This window comes from Ascaphus truei, chromosome 3 (genome assembly GCF_040206685.1).
Source record: "Ascaphus truei isolate aAscTru1 chromosome 3, aAscTru1.hap1, whole genome shotgun sequence".
Lineage (NCBI taxonomy): Eukaryota > Metazoa > Chordata > Amphibia > Anura > Ascaphidae > Ascaphus > Ascaphus truei.
Window position 1 is genome coordinate 236621295 of NC_134485.1, and position 24000 is coordinate 236645294.

At 43.7% G+C, this 24000-nt stretch overlaps 1 protein-coding gene across 2 annotated transcripts in view; it reads right to left on the reverse strand.

The window, feature by feature from the left end:
* Window positions 1-24000, reverse strand: part of TBC1D8 (TBC1 domain family member 8) — a 102321-nt gene that overhangs the window by 30883 nt on the left and 47438 nt on the right. For both annotated transcript variants that reach the window (XM_075590395.1, XM_075590396.1), the window contains exons 4-7: window positions 19981-20099; window positions 18248-18476; window positions 9382-9622; window positions 160-367 (exon numbers count right to left, since the gene is read on the reverse strand). In XM_075590395.1, the coding sequence (XP_075446510.1) occupies window positions 160-367; window positions 9382-9622; window positions 18248-18476; window positions 19981-20099 (797 nt within the window). The remainder of the gene's footprint in view (window positions 1-159; window positions 368-9381; window positions 9623-18247; window positions 18477-19980; window positions 20100-24000) is intronic.

Sequence of the window (24000 nt, forward strand, 5' to 3'; positions counted from 1 at the left end):
CCAATGTTTCACCGCTTCCTTCTTCACAAGACTTCTGTGTATAACCTGTGTTATGTACACACGTCTTCCAAACTAATTCATGGAAACTCAAGAGAGACCATCAAAACTCAGCAAATGACCTCCCGTAAAGGTTATTTTCAGCTGGGAACTGAACTCTACCTCTCGAAGGGGAATGACAACATTGCATATTCCATCCTCTTTGCTGGCAAAGCACAGGTAGCTGTCCGAAGCATATATCCTCCCAGCTGTGTGACAGCGGCTGAAGGGTGTCCAGAGGGAACAGTCCAGCACCTCAAGTAGCTTCTCTTTCCTCGGCAGCTTGAACAGGGCTCGAAAAATCTCTCTCTCTGCTCTTGCTTCCAGATCCCTTTCAAAAGAAACACAAAAATACTTCAAACTAAAGCAAGCAATAAATCACCCCAGAAACAAATTGCCTGCTTGATTCCCTAACAAAACAAAGTTAGTTTAGTCAAGTGGGATGGTACTAAGTGGTGCGAAATACAACTACTTTTGTTTTGTGAACTTGCACTTCTAAAGGGAAAGTATTTATTTGAGAAAGCCTTCAGTTTCATAAATATTCTGTATTGTAATCTGTTTATAAGTACAGTATGTCCAAATGACTTCTCCCCATTGTAGCAGGTTTACAATTTATTGTAGCAAGTTAAAGATCGCGACTCTGTAAGACACTTTGACCACGGAGTTCTTCTCTGGTGGTTCATAATGTACTTATGATTAAGAACAGTCTTCAGTGGTAGAAATGGCTTTAAAAAAAAAGGTTTGTTTACAGGATTAAAAAAGCAATAATAGTTGAATAGAAATTTTAGGAAAGATTTATACAATGAAAGCAAATACAAATACCACTTGTGAGCACATTCACAGGTCTTAGACAGGTCTGCTACCCGGCTATTCACCATTATCTCCTCCTGTGCAAGCGATCACAAATCATTGCAGACACTATTTAAGTACTCACTACTGTTGCTGCACTTAATACCCTAGGTTTATAATATTATAGTTTTTAAGAAATTATTTATCTGCGAACTATTTGCGTTGTGCGCTGTTTTTTGTTTCCATGTTACTATTTAAGTACGTAAGCGCGCATTTGTGTGAGGATTCCCTGCGGCTTCGCCGGAGTCTACCCTTCTTATACCCCAGATAATCCGAAATACAGTCGGACTGGACACAGAGGTCATCCTGGTCTGGGGCAAGTGGTGGTGAGAAGTTCCATCTAATCTCCTGCTTCACAGCCCAGCAGCTAGCTCTGGGGAGAGGCCAATTTTAACCTCCCGAACACTTAATATTTAAAACGCTTCTCGCTCATGAAACGAAGCAGCAGATTGTATTAATGACCGCAGATTTGGAAAGGGCAAGAGGAGATCTCCTAAAAGAAGTACAAACGGTAGCTAAAACGTGTTGTTTTATCCTCCACATTATTACAAAAATACGCCCTTTCCTCTGTTGCTCATCTGCTATAACTCTGACACAGGCCCTCATTCTCTCCCATCTCGACTACTGTAACCTCCTGCTGTCCGGCCATCCTGCCTCTCACCTGTCTCCCCTACAATCTATCCTAAATGCTGCTGCCAGAATCACTCTACTCTTTCCTAGATCTGTCTCAGCATCTCTCCTGGCTTCCTATCAAATCCTGTATCACTCACTCCTCACTTTCAAAGCTTTACACTCTTCTACTCTTCCTTACATCTCAGCCCTAATTTCTTGCTATGCACCATCCACTCAAGCATGCGTTCTCTCTACCCCCTTTTGCCCCCTCTCCTCCCTTAAACCTTTCTCACAACTGCCCCACACCTCTGGAATGCCGTTCCCCTCAATACCCGACTAGAACCCTCTCTATCCACCTTTAAGACCCACATTAAACCACACCTGCTTAACGAAGCATATGAGTAGCTCCATGGCTGATAATTCACACCTCATACATAAACCTTGGCCCCTGCAGACGCACTTACCAGAACACCTTCCTACTGTCTCTGTACATTCTTCCTGCTTACATATTAGATTGTAAGCTCTTTGCAGCAGGGACTCCTTTTCCTAAATGTTACTTTTATGTCTGAAGCACTTATTCCAATGATCTGTTATTTATATTATTTGTTATTTATATGAATGTCACTTGTATTACTGCTGTGAAGCGCTATGTACATTAATGGCGCTATATAAATAAAGAGATGCATACATACATGGACTGCTACTTGGACAACAGGGATTAGGGGAGATACAATTAAAGATGCTACTTAACTGGCTGTGAAACGGTAAATGTACAATGTCAAAATCCCACTTGGATTATAAGCAAGGGCCCTGATTCTGCTCTTATACGGTACAGTATAAAGATTTAGGCCCATTGCAGTGCTATGCTGTAAGACATCCTCAGTTCTGGAAGCCACGGTGCATTCAAGTGAATGAGCTGCACGTTGCCTCCCAGCACTGAAAGGTGTTTAATTGCATACCACCGCTTAGTGGCTATGGGCCTCCATGTTGGGCGAGCCGTAATAGGAGCACTGTCATGGCTGCAGTCAACACCCATTTCTATCTCCAAAGCATTTGTTTTGCAGACATATTGTGCTGCAGCTTTACCAGTTCCAGTAAATGTACTAGACAGTGGCAGAGCGTAGGAAAACTGCAGACACAAAGCAACCTCGTGTGTGCCGAAGCTTAAACCGATTTCCCCCTTGGAATAGCTTTAGTGCTCTCTCTCTTAAAGGGTACAAATGCGCCTACAAGGAGTAGCAGTCAGGGGGCCCATTTGAAAATGTATTCACAATAGAAAAAGAACACCGTTTCAGAGACCGTCATGTCATAGTCTTCCTACCATAGCACAAGCTAGGAGCTGATAAACCCGCCATGTGGGATTAAATATCGCTGGCGACGACCGCTTACTGCCAAAGCAATCGACAAAAAAGGAGCATTACAGACGGCATAAAAACATTATGAACACACTACGAACGTCTTCTATTTTTATTTGTTTTTTTGTGTCGGAGTGGTTGGCATGTGTTTGCGCTCTAACTCCCAGGTGAAAATTAGGCCGAGTTCAGGGTGGATGCTGCGGCCGCGAGCGTCCGTGTGCGCCTCCGCCGCGCGCTTCTGCAGCCCAGCGATCTGTGCTTTGGCTGCAGGAGTTGGGTCGCGGCGTTTGGGGGCGCGGCGGGGGGCCGTGGCGAACGTGTCACGCGACTGTAGCCCTAAATATCATTTCTGGTTGTATCGGCAAAAAGTTGCAGCGTCAACGCTGTACTTTGCCGCCGGTGAAGTTTTCAGTTTGAAAACGCCCACCGAACAACCCGAAATTGCGACGGACGTGCGCACACATGCAAGCACGCGTACGTCGCGTAGCAGCCACCCTGAACTCAGCTTTACATTGTAAGTGAAGAGGCACCGGTTAGAAAAATAAGCAGTTTACTTTTGAATAGGCAGAAGAAACAGTCTCACCAACAAAGCACAGAGTCGAAAACTGTTTCTTGATGTCATCTCACATGGGGACACACACACACACACAGAAAACATATTTCATCCAAGTAATGTTCCTTAAACAAAGAACTGGAAAACAAGCAAGAGACAGCCAAGCTCACAGAGGAAGCACTTCCAGTAATAAATGGGCTGTGGTACACTATCTGGGCTAGCAGAGTCAGGATATGCATCACGTGGACGCTGCCGCTAAAATATTTTCCATGCAAGACTGGAGTATTCAAAGAACATCTCTCTAGCATCCAAAAGGAATCTGGTCTGCTCACGGTATTAACTCTTTATGTCACTGACGAGGAGCATGATCAATACTGTACTAATTATTCTGCACGGGATAAGGAGTGGCTCAGTGAGTAAAGACACTGACTGACACTGCTCCTTGTGACCTTGGGCAAGTCACTTTGTCTCCCTGTGCCTCAGGCACCAAAAACATAGATTGTAAGCTCCATGGGGCAGGGACCTGTGCCTGCAAAATGTCTCTGTAAAGCGCTGCGTACAATTAATTGTATGCAGCGCTATAAAAGAGCATGCTATTATTATTATTATCTCAGCACTTAAGCACCAAACAGACATCAGTACAGCAATGTGAATGATTGGAGTGTCATCTAAAGCTATAGTCCCCCTGGTATATCAGAGTGGCAATGCAGTGACAGAAATGCACTCGTCGACACCTCCACTAACTTTTTTAACAGCTGCTCCGGACTTAAACGAGGGTGTAATATTGTGTACACAGATGTGGGAAAAACATGGACAGAACATACAACACCTTTACTTTACACTCGCCAAATCACCCAGTTCACAGTGAAAACACTAGCTTTCTGTACCGAAAACAAATGAAAATAGAAAAATGCTTTTCATGCATCCTCAGTCTGCAATTTTCTAGCTATTGCTTTTTAGCTCAGCCCTGATCACAAACAGGATCTTTCTTTTTTATTATTATTATCATAGTAAAGTTGTTTAAACGTATTACTATCTGATGTACGTTAAGTTCTCTAGCAACAAACCACCACCGGCACTGCAGCAGTGGAAAAGTCATAACAACCCAAGTGTCAGCTTCACAGACAGAGAGCTGTATTTATTTCTTAGTGTGAACTACTGGAGTGTGATGTCCTCACCGTCACCAAATACATTGGGCAGTAGCACTACGCAGCAGGAAAAACATGGAAACCACCGATTAACAAAATTGGCTTCATTAGAAAAAAAAATGATTACGCAGAATTAAAAACAAAAAAAAAAACAAAAGTGTTTCCTGTTAACAAAATAATAACACTGGATTATGTGCATTTCTAATCTAATACAGATTGTTTTACTTTTGATCACCGTTAATTTACACATAACCAAGAAGTTTGGTGTGGATGAACTATTAGCCAGCAAACACAAGGGTTAAGAAACCATTTCATTAAGAAAGCATTTGACTATCAAGTACATCTGAAACACTTAAATTGTGTTAACTCTCCTTCATTTAATCCCGCTGACATCCTTGGTTCAGTTTTATCCCAAAGGGAACAGCCCACTTTAACGCCTTGGCTGTCAGCGGTGAACCAGCAACGCTTTGCTTGGCAGTGACAGGGTTAATCAGCTAGGTGGGTGTAAGTCAGAAATCAAAGCGTATTTTTTTTTCTTCTTGAAGTCCTTGAACAAAGTCTTCCTGTTTTTCAAGAGTCAGAGTTCACCGAGTCTGTACTTGGAAGAGGATCAAGTGACCCAGTTCTTTGTTTCACTTCTCGCTGCGGTCCTCTTACATGTTCCTTTCCCTGGAGCTTTCGCAGGAAATTATTTCCCATCTTCCATTTCTATAAAGCGCTTCTACTTTTCCCAATCACAGATGGACCTAAATATGTTTACTGTAAAGCTCCTCGGTGATTTGCTATGTCGGAAAAATACACACGGGGAAATATTTTTCCAGCGATTGTAAAAAAAGAGAAATGGAAAGAAAAAGCAAGCATTAACAAAAGGATAATTAACTTAATTTTTGGAGGGGCATGCAGAGCAATAGCGAGGCTAGGACAGACGCAAAACATGGTCATACACCTTCTGTAACGGCATGTGCAGAAATATTCACCTACCGAGACATCCCGATGCTAAAAATGTCAAATAGAAAAGCAGGAGATCAAAGACACTGTAAAAGCAACTCCAATTAGTTTACTCAATACATGAAAAGGGAACTTCCCTTATTTTCCATAAGCCAGCATGACATATCCATGCTAGAATTATCCTGTTGTATGTGTGTCATTGGTGTTCAAAGGCAAATAGTGACACATGGCTGCTACTTTTACATTAAAAGACAATCCAGGCTCTTTGTAGGGTGCACGAGTCGACCGCACATTAATACTCAAAGGCACTTGAAACATAACTACAGCGAGATGAATCAAGTTCTACATACATATAATGAATCAGATCAATGCAATCCATATCTTTTCATATCACGCAAGAAGACACCCAACAGGCAAAATGAGAACCGTCAACATACTGATCATATAGGGACATATTTACCATGCAGCCTTCTGCCATGAGACACCTTGCAGCCTATGGAAGTCAATGGGCAGTAAGTGTATGCTGTCAAATTGCAACACAATGTAGTGAAGCATTTTAAGTAACGGGTTCCAGTTTTAGGTTTAACCAAAAACGCACCACAGACTGATCATCTAGCCCTTTCGGTTACAACCAATACCAGATATGAAGCGTTCTTTCCTATTAAATCCCACCTCTTGTGGCAGCCCGTCCACAGGTCAGAGACAAAGGTAGCACAGGGAGAGCAAGGCTGGTTCTATAGTGCGGGCGCGCGCGGCAGTTTTAGTTGGCTGAGGATAGCCAGCCATTCTATAATAGGGCCGCGCACGCGCACGGCAGGGAGCTTGGAGCAGACCGACGAGGGAGAATATGAGGAAATTAATGATTTTGCGCCGCTACCTGCGCTGTAGTGTGTGTGTGTGTGTGTGTGTGTGTGTGTGTGTGTGTGTGTGTGTGTGTGTGTGTGTGTGTGTGTGTGTGTGTGTGTGTGTGTGTGTGTGTGTGTGTGTGTGTGTGTGTGTGTGTGTGTGTGTGTCAAAGTTAAATAAATAAAAATTATTTTTATTACAACATTTTTTTAAAAATATTATTTAATACATAACTCACAATCCACACACACACACGCACACACGCGCGTTCGCACGGCCGCACACAGTATAGAACGGCCCTAATACTATGGGTAGGAAGGGAGGGCTCCCAATTCAGCCTAATAAACAAGAACGTGAACTGTGGTGCAATAGGGATAATGGGCATATATAGTGAGAAAAGAGAGAAAGAAACTGAAGCGATACTTCGCAGTAAACACACTGCATAGATGAATTATAATTCAGCAACTGGTTACTGGCTATTGATGACCCCACCCCTAAAAATATTTAGACTGTGGTTACGCTTCAAATGTTTTTTATGCAGTTTCTTTTAAATAGTATTTTATTTGTACACTGCTCTGATTTTTCACCAATTGGTGACTCATTGCTCTGGGCTGTACTAATCATCCCAGAGTTTTAGAAAAACAGATTAATGTCCAATTAGAGATCAATTTAGGTATATACTATCAGATCTAGACACTTCAATTAATAGGAGATTACTCTAACGAGACTCCATTGGAGATAGACATTTGTTGCAAAGAGGGTCAGCATACTATCTACTGCTATATTAGTGTTATACAAATGCTAATTATTAGTGTGTTGTTTAGGACTTTATATTACCAATCCCATTTTCACTACTATTTTTAATTGTTACTATTAAAAGTTTTATCCGATACCAAAATTCACTAAACGTATTGCGAGTGCGTTCAACAGAGATTTTCTCTCTCGTAGCACAGGGGGAGCATAGAAACTAAACAAGTTCACCGATAAACACTAAATTCAGATGTGCGTCAATTTCATTTTCACTATTAATACTCAAACACAACATTTTTAATAAAATGAAAACACTATATATATATATATATATATATATATATATATATATATATATATATATATAACTCACAAGAGCTAAACGATATTTCCTGCTATGGTACCTAGTAGGGAAAACATGTACCAATCCAGCGGATAATATGGCCAGCAAGAGATGGTTAAACTGATTAAATCATTTGTTCTCTTCCTCAATCCCCCAACTGCAGCCATGAAAATAGCTTGGAAAAACTCACCCTGCTCCCAACATAATGATAATAATTTAGCAAGTATCTGACCATCCTCAGCAGCAGAATATAAAGGTCGGGGAAGGGGCAGCAAAAAATGGCTCATGAGAAATAACTGCTGATACAAAAACATTCCTCCAAAGGTATCATATTGCTTCACAAAATAAGACATTTCAGGGTACACCCTTTAAAAATAGACTGTATCACAGTAGGAAAGGAAAAATAATAGGAGCAAAACGTCTCCAAAGGATTGTAGATGTCCAACAGCAATGAAAGTCAAGTAAAACGGGCATCCGTTTTTAAGTAACATTCTAGTGATTGAGTGCCAATTGTCCGCTGCATTGGTACAAGTTTTCCCTACTAGGTACCATAGCAGGAAATATCGTTTAGCTCGTGTAGCACTGACAATATACACAGCTCTGCACTTGGTCTTGAAAAGCTTACAATCTAAATTGGGTGCCTGCGACAGGGAGATAAAGTGACTTGCCCAGCTCACCAGGAGAACCGACACGGGATAATATACTGTACTGTGTTACTCTGCTTTAAAGGCGGTGCTCTTAGCACAACGCTACCCCTTCTGGTGACTGATGGGGACGTGACACCAGAAGGGGCCTTTCTGGTAGACAACAGGCTAATAACATTCACTCCCCAATACGCCTTATTGCAAAGGAAATGTATGAAGCTTCTGTGCCACATCAAACGTCATTACACTCGAGCCCGTTGGAGAAATGACCCAGAAGCATCAGAGATTAAAGAAAACATTGCAGATGCAGGAACAGGCAGCAGGGTGCCTATTAGCCATCATTATTTTGTACTCATGAGCTCTATTCAAGACTGTTTTTTAATGACTAAACATAGCTTGGTTAGAACCTGAGCCATTAAATATGTATGTGTGTAAATTTGGATTGCTGGGAAGCACAACGCATATGAAGCTTTGGCGTCAGAAGACCGGCTGAGCAGTGTGCAGAGACCGGATGATGACAGTGTCCACAGCCACAAGAATGGCAGCATGTAGCACACAGGAAGTCTGAAGAGATCAGGCCCCACGTACATTTAAATCTAATTTTTTTTCCAGGTGGCCAACACCAAATTGGAAAAACAAAAAATAAATTAAGAACGAATCACACTACCGGAAAAAAAGAAGAAGTTTACAACACTTCTTTAGTAGTATATTCTGGGAATGCACTGTACATGGCAATATAATTTCAATCTTAATACTTTGTGAGTGCTGTTTGGGTGAAACCCTTTATAGAAAAGCAAAATATACAGAAAACACTTGCAATGTCAGCACGGTGTTATGGGAGGTGCTATTTTAAAGCTTATTTTCATGATCTGATCAGAGAATATGTGTCACTGGGCATTGTCCCCTGTGAACAACTGGTCATTGATATTTTTCCTCATAAAGAACAGCTTACGATTGCTCATTCACCACCGCGAGTGATACAGAAGCTCCTCGTGCTATGAGCTGAAGACGTTAGCCGTCTGTAAGGCACCATTCATGGTTGAGAAAACTTTGCGAAGTTAACTGCGACATTACTTTTAATACATTACGTGCGGAATATAAAAGGGCGCAGTCACTATGGCATCAATAAAATTGGGTTAGCTTATAATTACAACTTTATTTTTTGGCATTTCAAAGACTTAAAAAAATTAAAATACTACTAATGCCAATATTAAGTATTATTTATTATGTTGCTTGGTGACCCTACCCACTTTCCATTGTGTTCAATATGGGGGCTCATAAAAAGTTGTTTCTTTACCTCTTAGTAATGTGTGTAGGTTCCTGCAGAGTCGGGTCTAGTTCAAAGACCTCGTTGTCCAGAAGCCTTCTTACGGTCACATCCGCCAGCTGTTCCATTATCTTGAAGACCTCGTTGATATTAAGGAACATGGAGAACTCACGCTCCTTACCACGTGTAGTGACTCTGATGATATCTGTCATCAGAACGTTGGATGCTCTTTCAAGCTTCTGGATATCGACCCAAGGGATCACAAGCTTCACTGAAATGCAACAAATGTAATTATCAGAGGCTGTCAACCAAACCTTGTCCAGTACAGCTTAAGCATCTGATCAACTTCAATAAACCGGAGAACTTCTGTTATGTGGAAAAAAAATGTGTTTCAACTGGACAAAATGTTTTACATATAAACTTAGAATTATTAGCCATGGATTACTTGAGCAGCTGTGTAGCATTACATCCACTTACATTTCCCCCCATATAAAGGATACCACTGTGTCTATTTCAAGTGTTTATGAATTCCTTTACTATCTAAGCTCCACCATCTCTGCTAGAAGACTGGTCTCCAGCTCTTTCAGGGAAAGAATACCCTGTCACATTTCTTCCAAGACTATCATCCCCATAATATGTGCGGTGAAGAACTGCATTTATATGTACATACAGCATGTGGCGACTAACCTCAATCATACTGCTTTAGCACTGCAGAGCAGAATGGGAATTTGTCGGCGGCTATTTTGACCGACGGTGGTCGGCTGCAGACAGACCCTGCACTGTAGCCGACCCTGGACACCAACCGCTTCTAACATTAGGTACGTTTTAAAGGTGCAGACCAAGTAATACCCTACATGTGTGCTTCTTTAATAAATCAGTTCTGTACTATGAGAAAATACTTGTACCATTTTTTTGAAACAACTCCGAATTACATTTTTAATGTATTATAATGTAACAAGCATTTTTGTTTCTATAGCAACCGTTTACAAAGTCCCATCCCTTTCTGAAACAGGCTCTGACACACCCCTTTCTGAGCCCTGCCTCTCTCTGTGCACCAATTGTATCCAGTTACTGCCTGGTCACATGACCTTCCCCACAGAACTTTGCATCTTTGGTCCTCTTCTGCCGCACTGACATCCATTTAGTGAACCCTCAAACCGAATCTTCGTCGATCAATCAGCAACTTAGCTAATTACTTATTGTGTGGATTGTATTGATGCACTAATTAAAGGGGCGGGAAACGGGTACTGGGACTGCTGCTTTAAGGGTTTTAGTGATTATGGTAGGTGGGTTAACTTTAGGGCTTTTAGTGGTAAGGATAGGGGGTTAAGGTTTTTAGGGTAGGGAGTAACGTTAGTATTAGGTATTAACATTAGTTGCGGCCAAGTGCCAGGCAAATCATTTCATCGCGGCAAAATAGCCGTGACCAAATGATGTAGACCACTGTAGAGGCCAAACTTAATTATGGCATATTATGGTGCACTTCCTCCCAGACTATTGTACAACTTATGTGTAAACCACGAAAATGTACACTTCTATTTTAACCAAGTTCTTTTTAGTTGTGTTACCTAAATCAGCCCACGAACATCACAAGACAGAAGGAAGATAAGAGACGCTTTTATTAGACAGGAGGATTGTAACCTTGAGTACGAGTGAATGGCGATCCAAAGAAATGGTGCATGGGAAATGAAAGACATGCCATGCAGAACTCAGACTATCAATCCCACTTTTATAGCCAGGGTAATTACAACATTTTAAGGCTGCACCACTCTCCCTACATAATCCCTTACAGATAAATAACGGGTTGTGTCTAAAAGGCGTTAACAAACATTGTTAAATTACACCAACCAGTAGGGTGCTGCATGTGATGAAAAATATGATGGTACAAAATATATCAATGGTTATTTTGTTTATTTACAACAGCAATCAGTAGCATATCGGTTATGAAGGACAAAGAGGGGATTTAAGAGCGCTCTGTAACCCCCATCACAACAAGGCAGAACCCTGCAGATTGTTCGAACGTTTAATGTACCAGTCAAAGAATGGACTTTTATTTATACTAATCTCAAAGAATAACAGGAGACCTGTTTAACATCCCAGCAGGATTATGCTGAACAAATACACTTCTCTCAAGCCGCTTTATTTTCTAGACCTGCTTTACATAAATGTTATCACGAAGAACAAGAAAATAAACTTTAATGCCATGAAGAACAAAACCCATCATTTAACTACTTCACTGCCGAAAAGACCTTTACTGCAACGCTTCTCTTTAGAAGTCACCTGTCTGATCGCAAAGGGGTAAAACATTTTCTCTGCAGTGCTTTGTGGCAATGGCTGAAGTAGGAGGGAACCAGTTGCATTAAGTATCACAACTTTTACCTTCTTTTGAAAAAGTAATTGAGGCGCCATCTACCATCAAGGTGCTAAATGAGCTTTGTTGACATGCTCCAAATGATTGTGCGCTCTTGCATTGAAGTTGCACCTTTCCTAACAGCACTTCAGCCAAAGGGCAGTGATTAAACAACATACCTGTAATCCTGTGTGCTACAGGTTGTGGCAAACAGCCTATGGCAAATACCAGCATTACTATAATCATCATTACTAACCCAAAGGAAAAGGTAAAAGCTTCCCCCAGAATACCCAATCAAGAATTGTTTTTAGGCAATAAGGAGAGCAGACCCAACAATAACTGCATATCTTTAGGACACAGACAAAAAAAGGTGCAAATCTTTTAATCTATAAATTAAATATATAGCCTGGTAGAAAGTGGGAAGATATCACCCCTTCGGTTGGGTGTTGCCCGCTTTTGATTCCCCAATATATTCCACTAAAACGTTGTTTGCAATACTGGACGTCGAGACACTAAAAGCGAATGAGACTTGACTAGAGGAATGTAATAAGGATCACTTCCACAGAATAAGTGTTTGTACAGTGTGCAATTGTTTTCCGAGGGCTTGGAACTGATGGGTTTATAGGTGTAATACTTATTACATGATATGACGCTGCACCAAGATTATTATATTTATTTAGCAGCGCCTTTAAACTTTGCATTGCGACTTATCCAGAAGGCATTATAAGCCATACGCCCGTAATATAGTGTGCGGCCGTGCGCGTGCACGTGCCTGTGCCGCACACTTTGTGTGTGTATGCTGTGAGTGACACAGTGAGGTACTACTGTGTGTGTATGTGTAGATTGTGTGTTATAAATATAAATTATTTATTATCACACACACACACACACACACACACACACACACTACAGCGCTGCTACCGCCGCAAAATCTTTATTTCCCCAATCTTCTCCCCCGTCGGCCGGCTCCACGCTCACTGCCGTGCGCGCGCGCGGTCCTATTATAGGACGGCTGACAAACCACAGCCAAATATAAGTGCCGCGCGCGCACCCTCTATAGAACAGCCCTTACGTATTCCAGAGCAGCTCTGTCCTGCATACAGTATATGAACTGTACTTCAATGCTCTGCAGACCTTCCAAATGTAAAGGATCCTTTGTAAGGCATCCAACGTTAACTATAATACATGCCATGTAACCGCTCATTTTTCTCCTTTTGCATGATCGCGCACACCGCTAACTGCCGGCTCTTTAGCATTAAAATCTTGAGTTGCGTATTTTCGCTCTAATTAATCCGTGCCAGGAGGGTATCCAGCACTTTGCTGTCCCTGAGCACATGAACAGATGGGCCACACAGCACTACCTCCAGCTATCTGTAAGCAGCACAGAAAAAGCATACCCAGGGTACAGAGTATTGAAAAAGAGAGACTTTTATAAGAAATTCAAGTGGTTTCAAAACACAGGTGAATGCATTGGCTGTAGAGTGCCGTTATTCAGACTCGCTGTGCTGCTGCAGATGTGTGTGTGCACTGACAGGTGCCGATTTGTTGTTGGAGGGTCATATGACCCTTAAGCGCACTTGGAATTCAATTTTCCCTGTCTCCTCAAGCGCTGAGCATTGCTAAGCATAGGTGGACATGCATATCGAATAACACTGACTCGATTGCGCCAAGCGCGCGTCGCTGCACCGTGGCCGCAGCCTTAGGTCACTGCATGGAAGAAAGGACCAACACGGCTACCCACCCTTCTTTGTTTTCTATTTATAGATCACTTTTAATAACCATGTATTTCTTAAGAAAACCAATAACTGATGGTGAATATAGAGGGGGGGGGGGGGGGGGCATTAAGGTATTTCCCTCTTAGACGGCACTGAAATACTTGCTTTGGCAGCTAACAGGTTAAATCAGTAGTCCCTCTTGCTTCTCTTACTTGTAGATTAGTGGCCGATTAGGTCACATTTGTGGAATATTTCGTTCCTAATCCTATACAAGTCTGGTTGCTTTTGAAATTAGGCCAGAAGCTTAGCTAAGAACAGGAAAAGCAGAAAAATACATACAATTCATCCTGCTTCTCAGAAGTGCTAATAAAGATTAATAACATGTGTTACCAGGAAGTAATATTGAGTTACCTCTTGTTTCCAAGTATGTCCTGGACACAGAGTTATGATGACAAACACAAGGTTACAAATACATGGTTACATTAGATGAGCAGAGGTAATACATTACAATAACAGACATTTCAAAACAGTAAGAGATAATTTGTTATGGATGGAACAGTTACAGACCAGATTAAAATGTGAGACAGCTGAAGTCTTGAAATTACTTAGGCCGCGTTTATAGTGCCGGCGACGCGACCGATGATGTCACCCGTCGCCACTGGCGAAAGTTAAACTTTAGTTTTAAGCGACGTCGCTGGCGACAAGGCCAGTGACGTCACCAAGGAGGAGGGCAGCGCTCTGTGATTGGTTTAGAGACAGTCACATGTGGCGAATGTCTCTAAAAAAATCAAATTTCACGGGCTTCAACATTTTTGGTCGCTCCGTCGCCATCACGCTTACTATAAGCGCATGCGACGGATTCAATGGATTTGTTTTGGAGCGACGTGCCGTCACCAGGCACTATAAGCGCAGCCTTAGGCCTGGGACATAGTGGTCTTGAAGCTCGCTGAGGCGCGCTCCTGCTCTGCCTCGCCTGCTGAAAATTGTGCTTTTCCTGTCCTTGCAGGCGAGGCAGTGAGCGCGCTCATGGGGCGAGGCGGAGGCGGGGCGGAGGTGGAGCAGATGCGTGCCAGGAGGCGGGGCAAGTCCCCCGCTCCCATTGAATGGGAGCGCTCCCAATGGATGGGAGCGGTCACGTGAGCTTCAACTCACTAAGTCCCAGGCCTTAGACTGGTGGCAGCTTTGTGTCTCCGGTAGACTGTTCCAGTTGTGAGGTTCACGGTAAGAGGAGGAGCGGCCGGATACTTTGTTCGAATAATACAATATGAAACAAATGCCTAACAAAAACGCAAGAATGGTGCGCTAAAGTATCTCCCGAACTGCTGACGTTTGTAGGTGTCCCTAAATCATACTCGACATTTCTCCATATTGTAAATGATTTCACAATGAAATGTGCAAACGTGATCTGCAAAGCAATTTTAAAATACAAGTATTTTATTATAATTATTATAGAATGAGGTGTTACTTAATACATTAAATTAGGCATAAGTTAGTAGCCTTTTAGTAAATGTTTTAAAGTAGCAATATCAAATTGACACAGGTCCATGTTTATCTCAATCTACCAGGGACATGTACTTTCCAATCTCCTAAACCTAATGATCTCATTATACTCCTTGTGAGCCATCATTCCTGCCTCATTTATCTTTGCTGAGCAGTCACCTTTCAAAATGTCTTTCTTTTTGTCCCTCTGGCCGACCTTCCTAATCAAGAGTGATTACCAGGCACTTCCTCTTTCCTTATCCTGTGTTGTGTGTTGGCGGTGCAATGTGCTCGCAGGTAATGTTAACTTAAACTGAACAGAATAACCAACGCAGGGGGAAAGAAACGCCGGAAATCAAGTTCTCTCTGTTGGGCAGAGCAGAGGATCTAAGAAAGCTGGAATATAAATGCCCTGCTTGAGAACACAATGTATCCAAAGTCTGTCCTCATTGCTCGTGCTGCAGCACTGCACATGCCCGTCACGGATCCTTCACCAGCGCTCATCCCTTTCATTGTCCAGGGGATTTGCAGTGGAGACGGTAAACAGGGATCTTCAATGACTGGTCTACAGATGTCGTAGCTATTATACCCATGAACGGGGTGCGTTGCATTAACCCGGGCACGTTCTGCAACAGTAACGCTATTTGAAACAATGGTTAAGGCGATAACGCACGTGCTATTTCACGTGAACGAGGGCAATAATATATGCTAAATCTGTAGCACAAGTTACATGCGTTTTTGTAATTATACACCGCCTTTTTTTCTTGTTTGCCACCAATACAAATTCCAAACATGTAAATAGCCCACATATTAAATATATTTGACTTTAAGATATGAATGCACAAAGGGCCATAGTATTAAGCGGTCCGTAAGACACTTCTGGCCTTTTCACTTTAATTGGCTGTAAGAGATCTTGCAGCACTGGAAGGGGTCTTATGGTATAACACCATTTAGTAAATATTGCCCATTCTGCTTTTCTGTTTCAGTGCAAACTTAAACCCTTCAGTGCCCATATGACATAGTGTACATCATGAAAAAGTGCCACACCAGAGGCCCTTATTGCGTACTCTGTACGCCATTTGCTCCTTTTCTAGGGGATGTCCTACACTGAAAGGGTGGACCCTCCTCTTGGTCCGGCAACCGAAACATGATCCCTCGGTGTCGGATGGTCCATGGCCGCAGGTGGGAAACTCTCTGGCATAGAGATGTATCGGGAATATTGCAAGGTTCTCCATTTCATGCTATTCTAAAGGTGCTATGCTAAAGCTATGCTCACAACCCTCTCCCCCACACACCCACCATGTTCTTCCCCACATGTTCTCCACTCCCCACTACTCGCTTTGACTGCCTCCTACCTCACCATGCCCGTTCCCAACCCCACTCAGGCCTCTACTAGAGGATCGGGATTTTGCGTGGTAGTGGAGGGAGCCCACCCAGGCGGTAGCATGGGGAACCGGAAGGACCGCTGGGGCCAGCCCCTCCGGCAGGAAACAGAATGCAAAGGCAGAGCCTGGAGTGGGAGGGAGAGGCAACGAGACGCTGACCCTGCACAACAGCCGGGAGGGTGGCTGCACATATGGTAGGTCCGCCGCTGTCTCCTTACAAGGACTGTGATTAGGAGAGGATACATGGTGCAGCAGGACAGACAGACACTACACAGCTTCCTGTTTTGGTTCCTCTGAATGTATAAATGGTGTCTGCATACAGCAGCACTGCACATCCAACGTTTACTTAACTCTCTATTACACCAGAGTTTGTCTTAACTGCTGTGGGTACAGATTTAAAGATTTAAGAGTTAAAAATACTGTAGCTGCCTACGACATACAATTCCTCAAAACAAAATGAGAAAGAAAAGGCAAGGCAGTCACGTCTAAATGTGGGAGAAATACCAGGGTCAGGAACACAGGCCGGCATTGCACGGGGCAAGTGGGCTGGGCTGACCGCTCTAATTGAGTTTAACATGACAACAAAACATCTCACTTGATGTGAACTACCAACAGCAGCATGTTACAGAAAGTGTGCAGCATAAATCTGACACGCTGGTTTAGACCGTTCCTGCTTAAAGGTCTTGTACTGTATCAGAATTAGTGGTCATGTTTAATTATCTGTAATATATATCGCATAGGGACCTATTTACTAAACGGAGTTTTCCCGTGCAGAATAGCCCCCCAAAAAATACAATTATGGAGAAATATCACTACCAAAACAAAACACACATTTGCTTGCACTTTAAGCAGCGGCGGATTTCAAAATCTGCCACCCCGTGGCCCTTAGCTGCTGCCCCGTGGCAGCTGACTCCTTACCTGCCACACCCTCCTACTTCTTCAGAATCGCAGCATCAAAGGATGCCACCAACGTGACGACGCACGGTGTCGCGTTGCCATGGTAATGCAACGTCACATTGGTGACGTCCGCGGCTTCATTTGACGCTGCGATTCAGGAGGAGTGGGGCAGCAGGATAGGAGGCGGCAACCACAGCTAAATGACTTCCCATCAGGCCCGAGAGGCCAAAGTATATCGAGGGCAGACATTATTGCCGCCCTAGGCCCGGGCCTAATGGGAAATCCGCCACCGACTTTAATTAAGCATCAAGTGTGTTTCTATTTAATACAAAAGAATTGAAGGTTCAGGGCTCTACGGATTTCCAAAGAATTTATTATATGACAATATACACAACGTTTCAACCAACAAAAAGTGGTCTCTCTCAAGTGAAGAGCCCTGAACCTTCAATTCTTTTGCTGACTTTGGAGTTTTTCACTGACAGGGACTCCCCTGGATCAAGAGCAAGTATCTGTAATCAGTTTATGGTGTGCAGCATTACGCTTGTATTTTTCTATTTAATACAACATATAATCTCTCTCATTATCCACATTATCATAGGCCTGGAGGCGGCACTCTCTCTGGCCAAGCATTTCCATGCGAAATGCTGTCTCACAGCTCATCTCAATAACATGGCCAAGTCTCATTTTACAAGAATTCTTAACGTAGCATATCGCACGGATTTGCCCGGCCAAAACCAAATTGTGACTTCAAATGCTGTTTTGGGATGGTTTGGGCATACAAGAACTGTCCCCTGTACTCATTACCGACATTCACAGCAGGTTTTTAGGAACAGCCAGCAGGCCGGTATACACCACTACCAAGAACTGCATTTTCATCCGAGACACGTGAATCTTCTCACAAGTGATATTTGTTTTTGCTGCACATCTGGCAACACAAATAATGTGACCAGGATCTGCAAACTAGGTCAGGAATCCTGTCTGGCACGGTGAGCAAGTGACAAGCCACGCTTTAGAATAACATAGCGCATGAAAATGCAACAAGGATTTGGGCAGGTTTCGTGGCCACTTACATTCCTTTCCCAGAAAGAAGGAGTAGAAGCAGATGTGGTTGATGCTCAGGTAGAGCCAGCCCTGGCGTGGCACGCGGCCCTTCCAACAGCAGCAGGAATAAAAGGTCACCAGCTTCTCTGCTTCTGGAAAGTTGAACCTGCTCTCAAACTTGACCAGCGCCTCTCTGAACTTCTCAGGATCCTCTTCCTGCTCTGCCAGCTTGCTGCTGGTCTCCTCTGCAATGAGGCCCTGCAGGATCCACACAAACAGACTTTGTATATAATATAAAACAGTGAGCAGTTTTCAATCTACACGTCCACATAAGTGGGCAAAAGTTTTCATGTTTGGGGAAAGCGGGGGGGGGGGGGGGGGAGAGATCATTTCCTGGAACTTATTGATTCCCCCCCCCCAGCCCCCCCTCCCTGATCTTAGTGGTTCTTCTTATGACACTGTATAATGGAAGAAATGGGAACAAAGCATATTTTATTATTCCTATTTTATGAATAATGGAGCAAGAAAAAAAAAAAAAAAAAAAACCAAACAATTATTTATAGAGTCCTTTGCATTGTTCTGTTCCTCTTTCCTTCTGAGAAACTGCAAATGCGTTACTGTGCAGGGATTTGAAGTATGATGTACCGTACAGTATAACAAGTCAGGGAGAGGTTGCTGCACACAATAACGGACCGTCTGATGACCACACATTTCCACTGATACCTGCATCACGCCCTTGTTTGCATCATAGCATGGTGTTCATTTTCCATCCAATTGTATGGACACATTTTAGCCTGTCACCTTCTGTCTGTAAACGGCTCATGTATGCATACAGTTCCCCAGTACATCCATGTTGTATTACTGTTATTAAAGCCCCATGGTGCAGGGAGAGCAGGGAGAGAGCATTTATAAACCTGCAAGTACAAGCCTGGTTTATCCACACCCTCTGTTTTTAGAAACTGGGAGGGCTATGAAAAATAGTCTGAAAATAGAAAGCTCACGTCATGAAGAAACAATGATGCATTACATCAGCTAAAGAAAATAAGCAGGCACCTCGCATATCTTATAATGTAATAACAGTGACCCTGATTTATGGAGGTGTACATTGCAAAGCTGTTGCTACATTCAATTTCAACTTGCTCCATGGATTCTGGTGCAAGATGAAATCAAGTAAAAAAAAACAAAACAAACAAAAACAATTTAATTGCAGGGTGAAACTGAAATGTTTTACTATGCCCCTTGTTTCAGGCTATTCCTCAATAGAATAGTAAACGCCAAATGCTGGTGTCCTGGGGGTTTCCAGTTTCCTGTTATAAATCTGGGGGTTTCCAGTTTCCTGTTATAAATATGCCTCAAAAAAGAGGGGTCCTACGGTAGGGCGCCACAGTCTACTTATATGATCGGCCGCCATGTACAGGGCCGCTGACAGGGGAGGGGCACGCTGGGCCAGCTCCAGCACGGACGATGTTGGAAGTTCGGCCCAACTTCTGCGTTGCACCGCCAGGGCATCCATGTGCCGAGGAGACAGAGCCTAGCTCTCCTTAGCTGGAGGACCCTCTCTCGTTAACCCCCTTCCTCTCTGATGCCAGAAATTAGACTGAACTGACCATCCGGCCGCAGGGAGATGGGAAGAGTGAGAGAGAGTAAGAGACAGTGAGAGAGAATGGGAGACAGAGTGAAAGAGATACATGGGTGGACAGCGAGACCGGAAAAAAAAAGTCCTCTATATAACAATATAAAATGCTAGATAGTCTATGCCTACCTTTACTTTCCCTTTGACAAAGTTGGAAATGTCTTCCTTGTTATCAAAGACTGATAAAGTGTGAAGCAAGTTCTGTTCCAGCCATTCCCAGTGTGGATTGATCTCCTCCGCTGTGGCACCTGGTGAAAGAAAGAGCAGGGCTTGAGGCTCACCTTGTATATTAGGGGTAGTGCAACCGCTGACATTCACAATGCCACATTAAGAATAACTTCAAACGCCATGTCAGGGAACCACATGCAGATGCTCCATTCTTTGGGGGACGGGGGGGGGAGGGGAACAAACTAACCAAAAACATCTGAAATCAGAATAGCAATTCTTACTTTCACCCTTGTCCAATCAGTCAAAACTACTTTGATTTCTAGACGGAGACACTGCATAATAGTAATAACTTCAAAGCAAAGTGTGCAAACAACTAAAACCACAACGTAAGAGTGATAATCTCCAACTAGGATTTCAGCCAAAAGTAGCAATGTTAAGGAAACTAATGGCGAATTAACCAACTAATGTGGAACAAGACAGTCTATACAAAAATTCGAGAAAACTACCTATCAAACAGACATTAAAACCTCCGCACACACATCTGAGGCGCTCAAACCCCAGATGCAGGGCAATGTCCATTTGCGGGTGTTTTTTTTTTTTGTTTTTTTAAACAATCCAGATGTTCTCATTGCACGACAAAGACTTCTGCTGTTGAGGCCGAATACAGGGACCTCAACATATCAATTTACTATTTTTACATTGATAAATCGAGAGAGAGAGAAAGAGAGAGAGAGAAAGAGAGAGAGAGAGACAGAGAGAGAGAGAGAGAGAAAGAGAGAGAGACAGAGAGAGAGAGAGAGAGAGAGAGAGAGAGAGAGAGAGAGAGAGACAGAGAGAGAGAGAGAGAGAGAGAAAGAGAGAGAGACAGAGAGAGAGAGAGAGAGAGAGAGAGAGAGAGAGAGAAAGAGAGAGAGAGAGAGAGAGAGAGAGAGAGAGAGAGAGAGAGAGAGAGAGAGAGAGAGAGAGAAAGAGAGAGAGAGAGAGAGAGAGAGAGAGAGAGAGAGGGAGAGAGAGAGAGAGAGAGAGAAAGAGAGAGAGAGAGAGAGACAGAGAGACAGAGAGAGACAGAGAGAGGAGAGAGAGGAGAGAGAAAGAGAGCTTTTTAGATCAAACAAGGCAAAGTTCCTTTCGGAAGTGGTGTGTTTGCAAAAGTCGTTGGACCAGTAAAAGGCAAAAATCACTTCGCTACTTATGTAGCCAGGTCCCCTCTTACCTCCTGGGTGGGGAGGGGGACGGCTACGGAGGTGCACCGGGTGTCACCGGAGCTGTGGGCGGACGCAGCAGGCTGCGGGGAGAAGCTCCGGTGTGCCGGAGCTCGGCGGCGTACCCAGCAAGTGGGGGCCGCCGTCTTAGAAGTTGTGCATGCGCGCTAGATCCCCGCGCATGCGCAGTGGCCAGAAGAAGCAGCAGCTATTGGGCAGGCTCCGCACGGGGCTACATGTCCCAGCAGCCCCAAGGGCTGCTCACACATGGCTAAGGAGAGCCAATAGGGCTCCTAGAATCCCCGGAGCACCAGACGGTTACATTTGGTGCGCTTGGCACAACGCTTCAGTCGGGAGCAGGATGGCGAGGAGCAAGGTAGTGTCCAGGGAGCAGTGCTCTGCTGACTAGGCCAGATCTTTCCCCCCAGGTCAAAGCTAGGCCCCGACTCACTGTAGTTTGTGGTTGCTGTAGTGAAGCCCTATAGGGACGCTTCCCCAGTAACTGTATAGTATCAGTGCACCGGTGACTGACGCCACGCGGTGTGCGCGCCTGCAGTCTAGGACCAGACCACCGGCACCTTACTAAAGACATTTACAGGGACACACTCCAGCGGGAGACCCCTCCAGAGACGGACACCTGGCGGATGAAGATGATCCGGTAGATCGCGTAGTGGGATCACTCTGCGGTCTGACGGATGAACCATCTACAGTTTGACCTGGTGTGGCCTTAGACCAGGATAGGCATCACGTGCACAAACGGCCATATACACAGTGGGTAACGCTACTCCACACACCTTGGGTGGGCTTGGCTCTGTGAACACCGGGTGGTTAGGTGCCCAGGGATACCTCAGTACTTTGGGGAATCTCACCGGAGTGTATGTATATGGTGTGGGTACTGTATGTGGGGCCTTGTGTTTATTGTGTCATACGGTTGTGTGTGTGTCAGTAAATATAGTTGGTTATTCTTGTGTGTGTGCGCGCCTTTATTTACTGCCTGTATTGTTCCTGCGAGGGTTATCTTGCTGCGCTAGGATCCCTCCCAGGTGGAGGCGCTGTGTACCAAAGAACGCGATCACCCCAGGCTCCCAGTGGCGGACGATCAGGCCTCCTGTACGCCTGACAGGTACTCGGCAAACGTAGTTCTCTAAGACATGGGAAAGGGACTACACTTACAAGGGAATGTCTGTGGAAGACTGGGGTAGACTTTGTAGCCAGGCAAGCACTTGCTTTCATCAGTTTAAACAAAAGTGATTCTTTTTATTTTTTTTTAAATGGATGTTGGTGCTACTGCTGCCTAAATGGAGCCCTATATCCTATACGTGACGTGATGTCACTCGACCCCGCGGCACCATTTGACACCGCGCGAGGTAATGGCGGGGGGGCACCACCGGAGCAGAACAGGAAGAGGGGGTGCAGCAAAAAAAGTTTGCCTGCCCCTGTCCTATAGATTTGTATGATTCGCACATTTACTTCTATAGCCCAGGTTTAAAAAAAAATAAAAAAAAAAAACACTTTTTAAATGGCAAAATTTTTTGTCCATATGTGTCTTGTGACCCTGCTAACAACGGATTCTCTGATCAATGTACAGTGCCTGCACACGCCTGTAATCTATGTTATTACATGTGTTGATATCGTGACGCCTTGTAACTGTGTGAGAAAAAGGGAACTAATTCAGATAAAAGATTTCCATATTCTTCCCCTTCCCAGAAGCTAAGCTAACTGGCAGAGAAACTTTCCCAGCAGAGAGCTCCCAAACAGGAAGATCTTCCCATGAAGGAACATGAAGAATACCTTGCGTTAGAAATAAAAAGTATGCTATATTATGACAGTTGGTAGAGCAACTTGGAGATTCGTGATCCCACCTCCCCGTTACCGTTAACTGCAGTTCTTCCTCAGCACCTGTAAATGACCAGCCTATAAAGACAGCTCTCCCTCCAGCAGAGAGGTTCTGAGAGCTTGTTGCAGGTACAGCAGTGCTAGGACCTACAGAGGGACCACATTGTGACGTGGTTGTAGGCTTCGAATACTTTGGCCAAAGAATTGACCCTTGCTTATGAGAAGATATACAGATAAGTATTTAACTATATAATTTGTCAAGTTGGTTGAAAATCCCGCGCCCCCCAGTTTGCGCACCCTTGCATTAGGTCACAATCCTAGTAGCTCTCCTTTTGACACATTATATATGATGTGGTGAATTTGGGTTCAGCGCTTACAGGGGTTGTGTGTGTTTATTAAAATAAGCTAGTGGTACAAAACAGGATACTTTTCATCTCAACTTTATATACATTTTTCCACGTCTCCAGGGAAAAGGAGATTGCAATATTCCTAACGGCAAAGCTGAGTTCAAACTTACTATAAAATAAATAACACAATTGAGCCACTCAACAAAACAAACTAAAGCTCAGAAAAACAGCAGCGGCCACCAAAAAAAACTATAGTTCTGCTAAATAAGGATAAAGTGATCTGAAAGACTCCAACATGCAGAACAAATACTCCATACAACTTTTCAGCTCACACTGGCCCTTCTTAAAAGAGGTGTTAGCGTAACCACAGAAATCACTCTAAAGAAAACGCAGCATCTCATTGTAAATATTTTCCTCTACTCAGAGAATAAGTGGGTCCTAAAATATTTCAGAAATGGGTCAGAATTGAGTTGGAGCAAACCATCCGCCCCCCTCCCCCCTTTTGAAATGATGGAGACATTGATGATTGAGAAGAGGTCTACACCAAAATTGTTTATTTTGGGTATTGTCAGCAAATGTGTTTTTCTGTCAGAAGC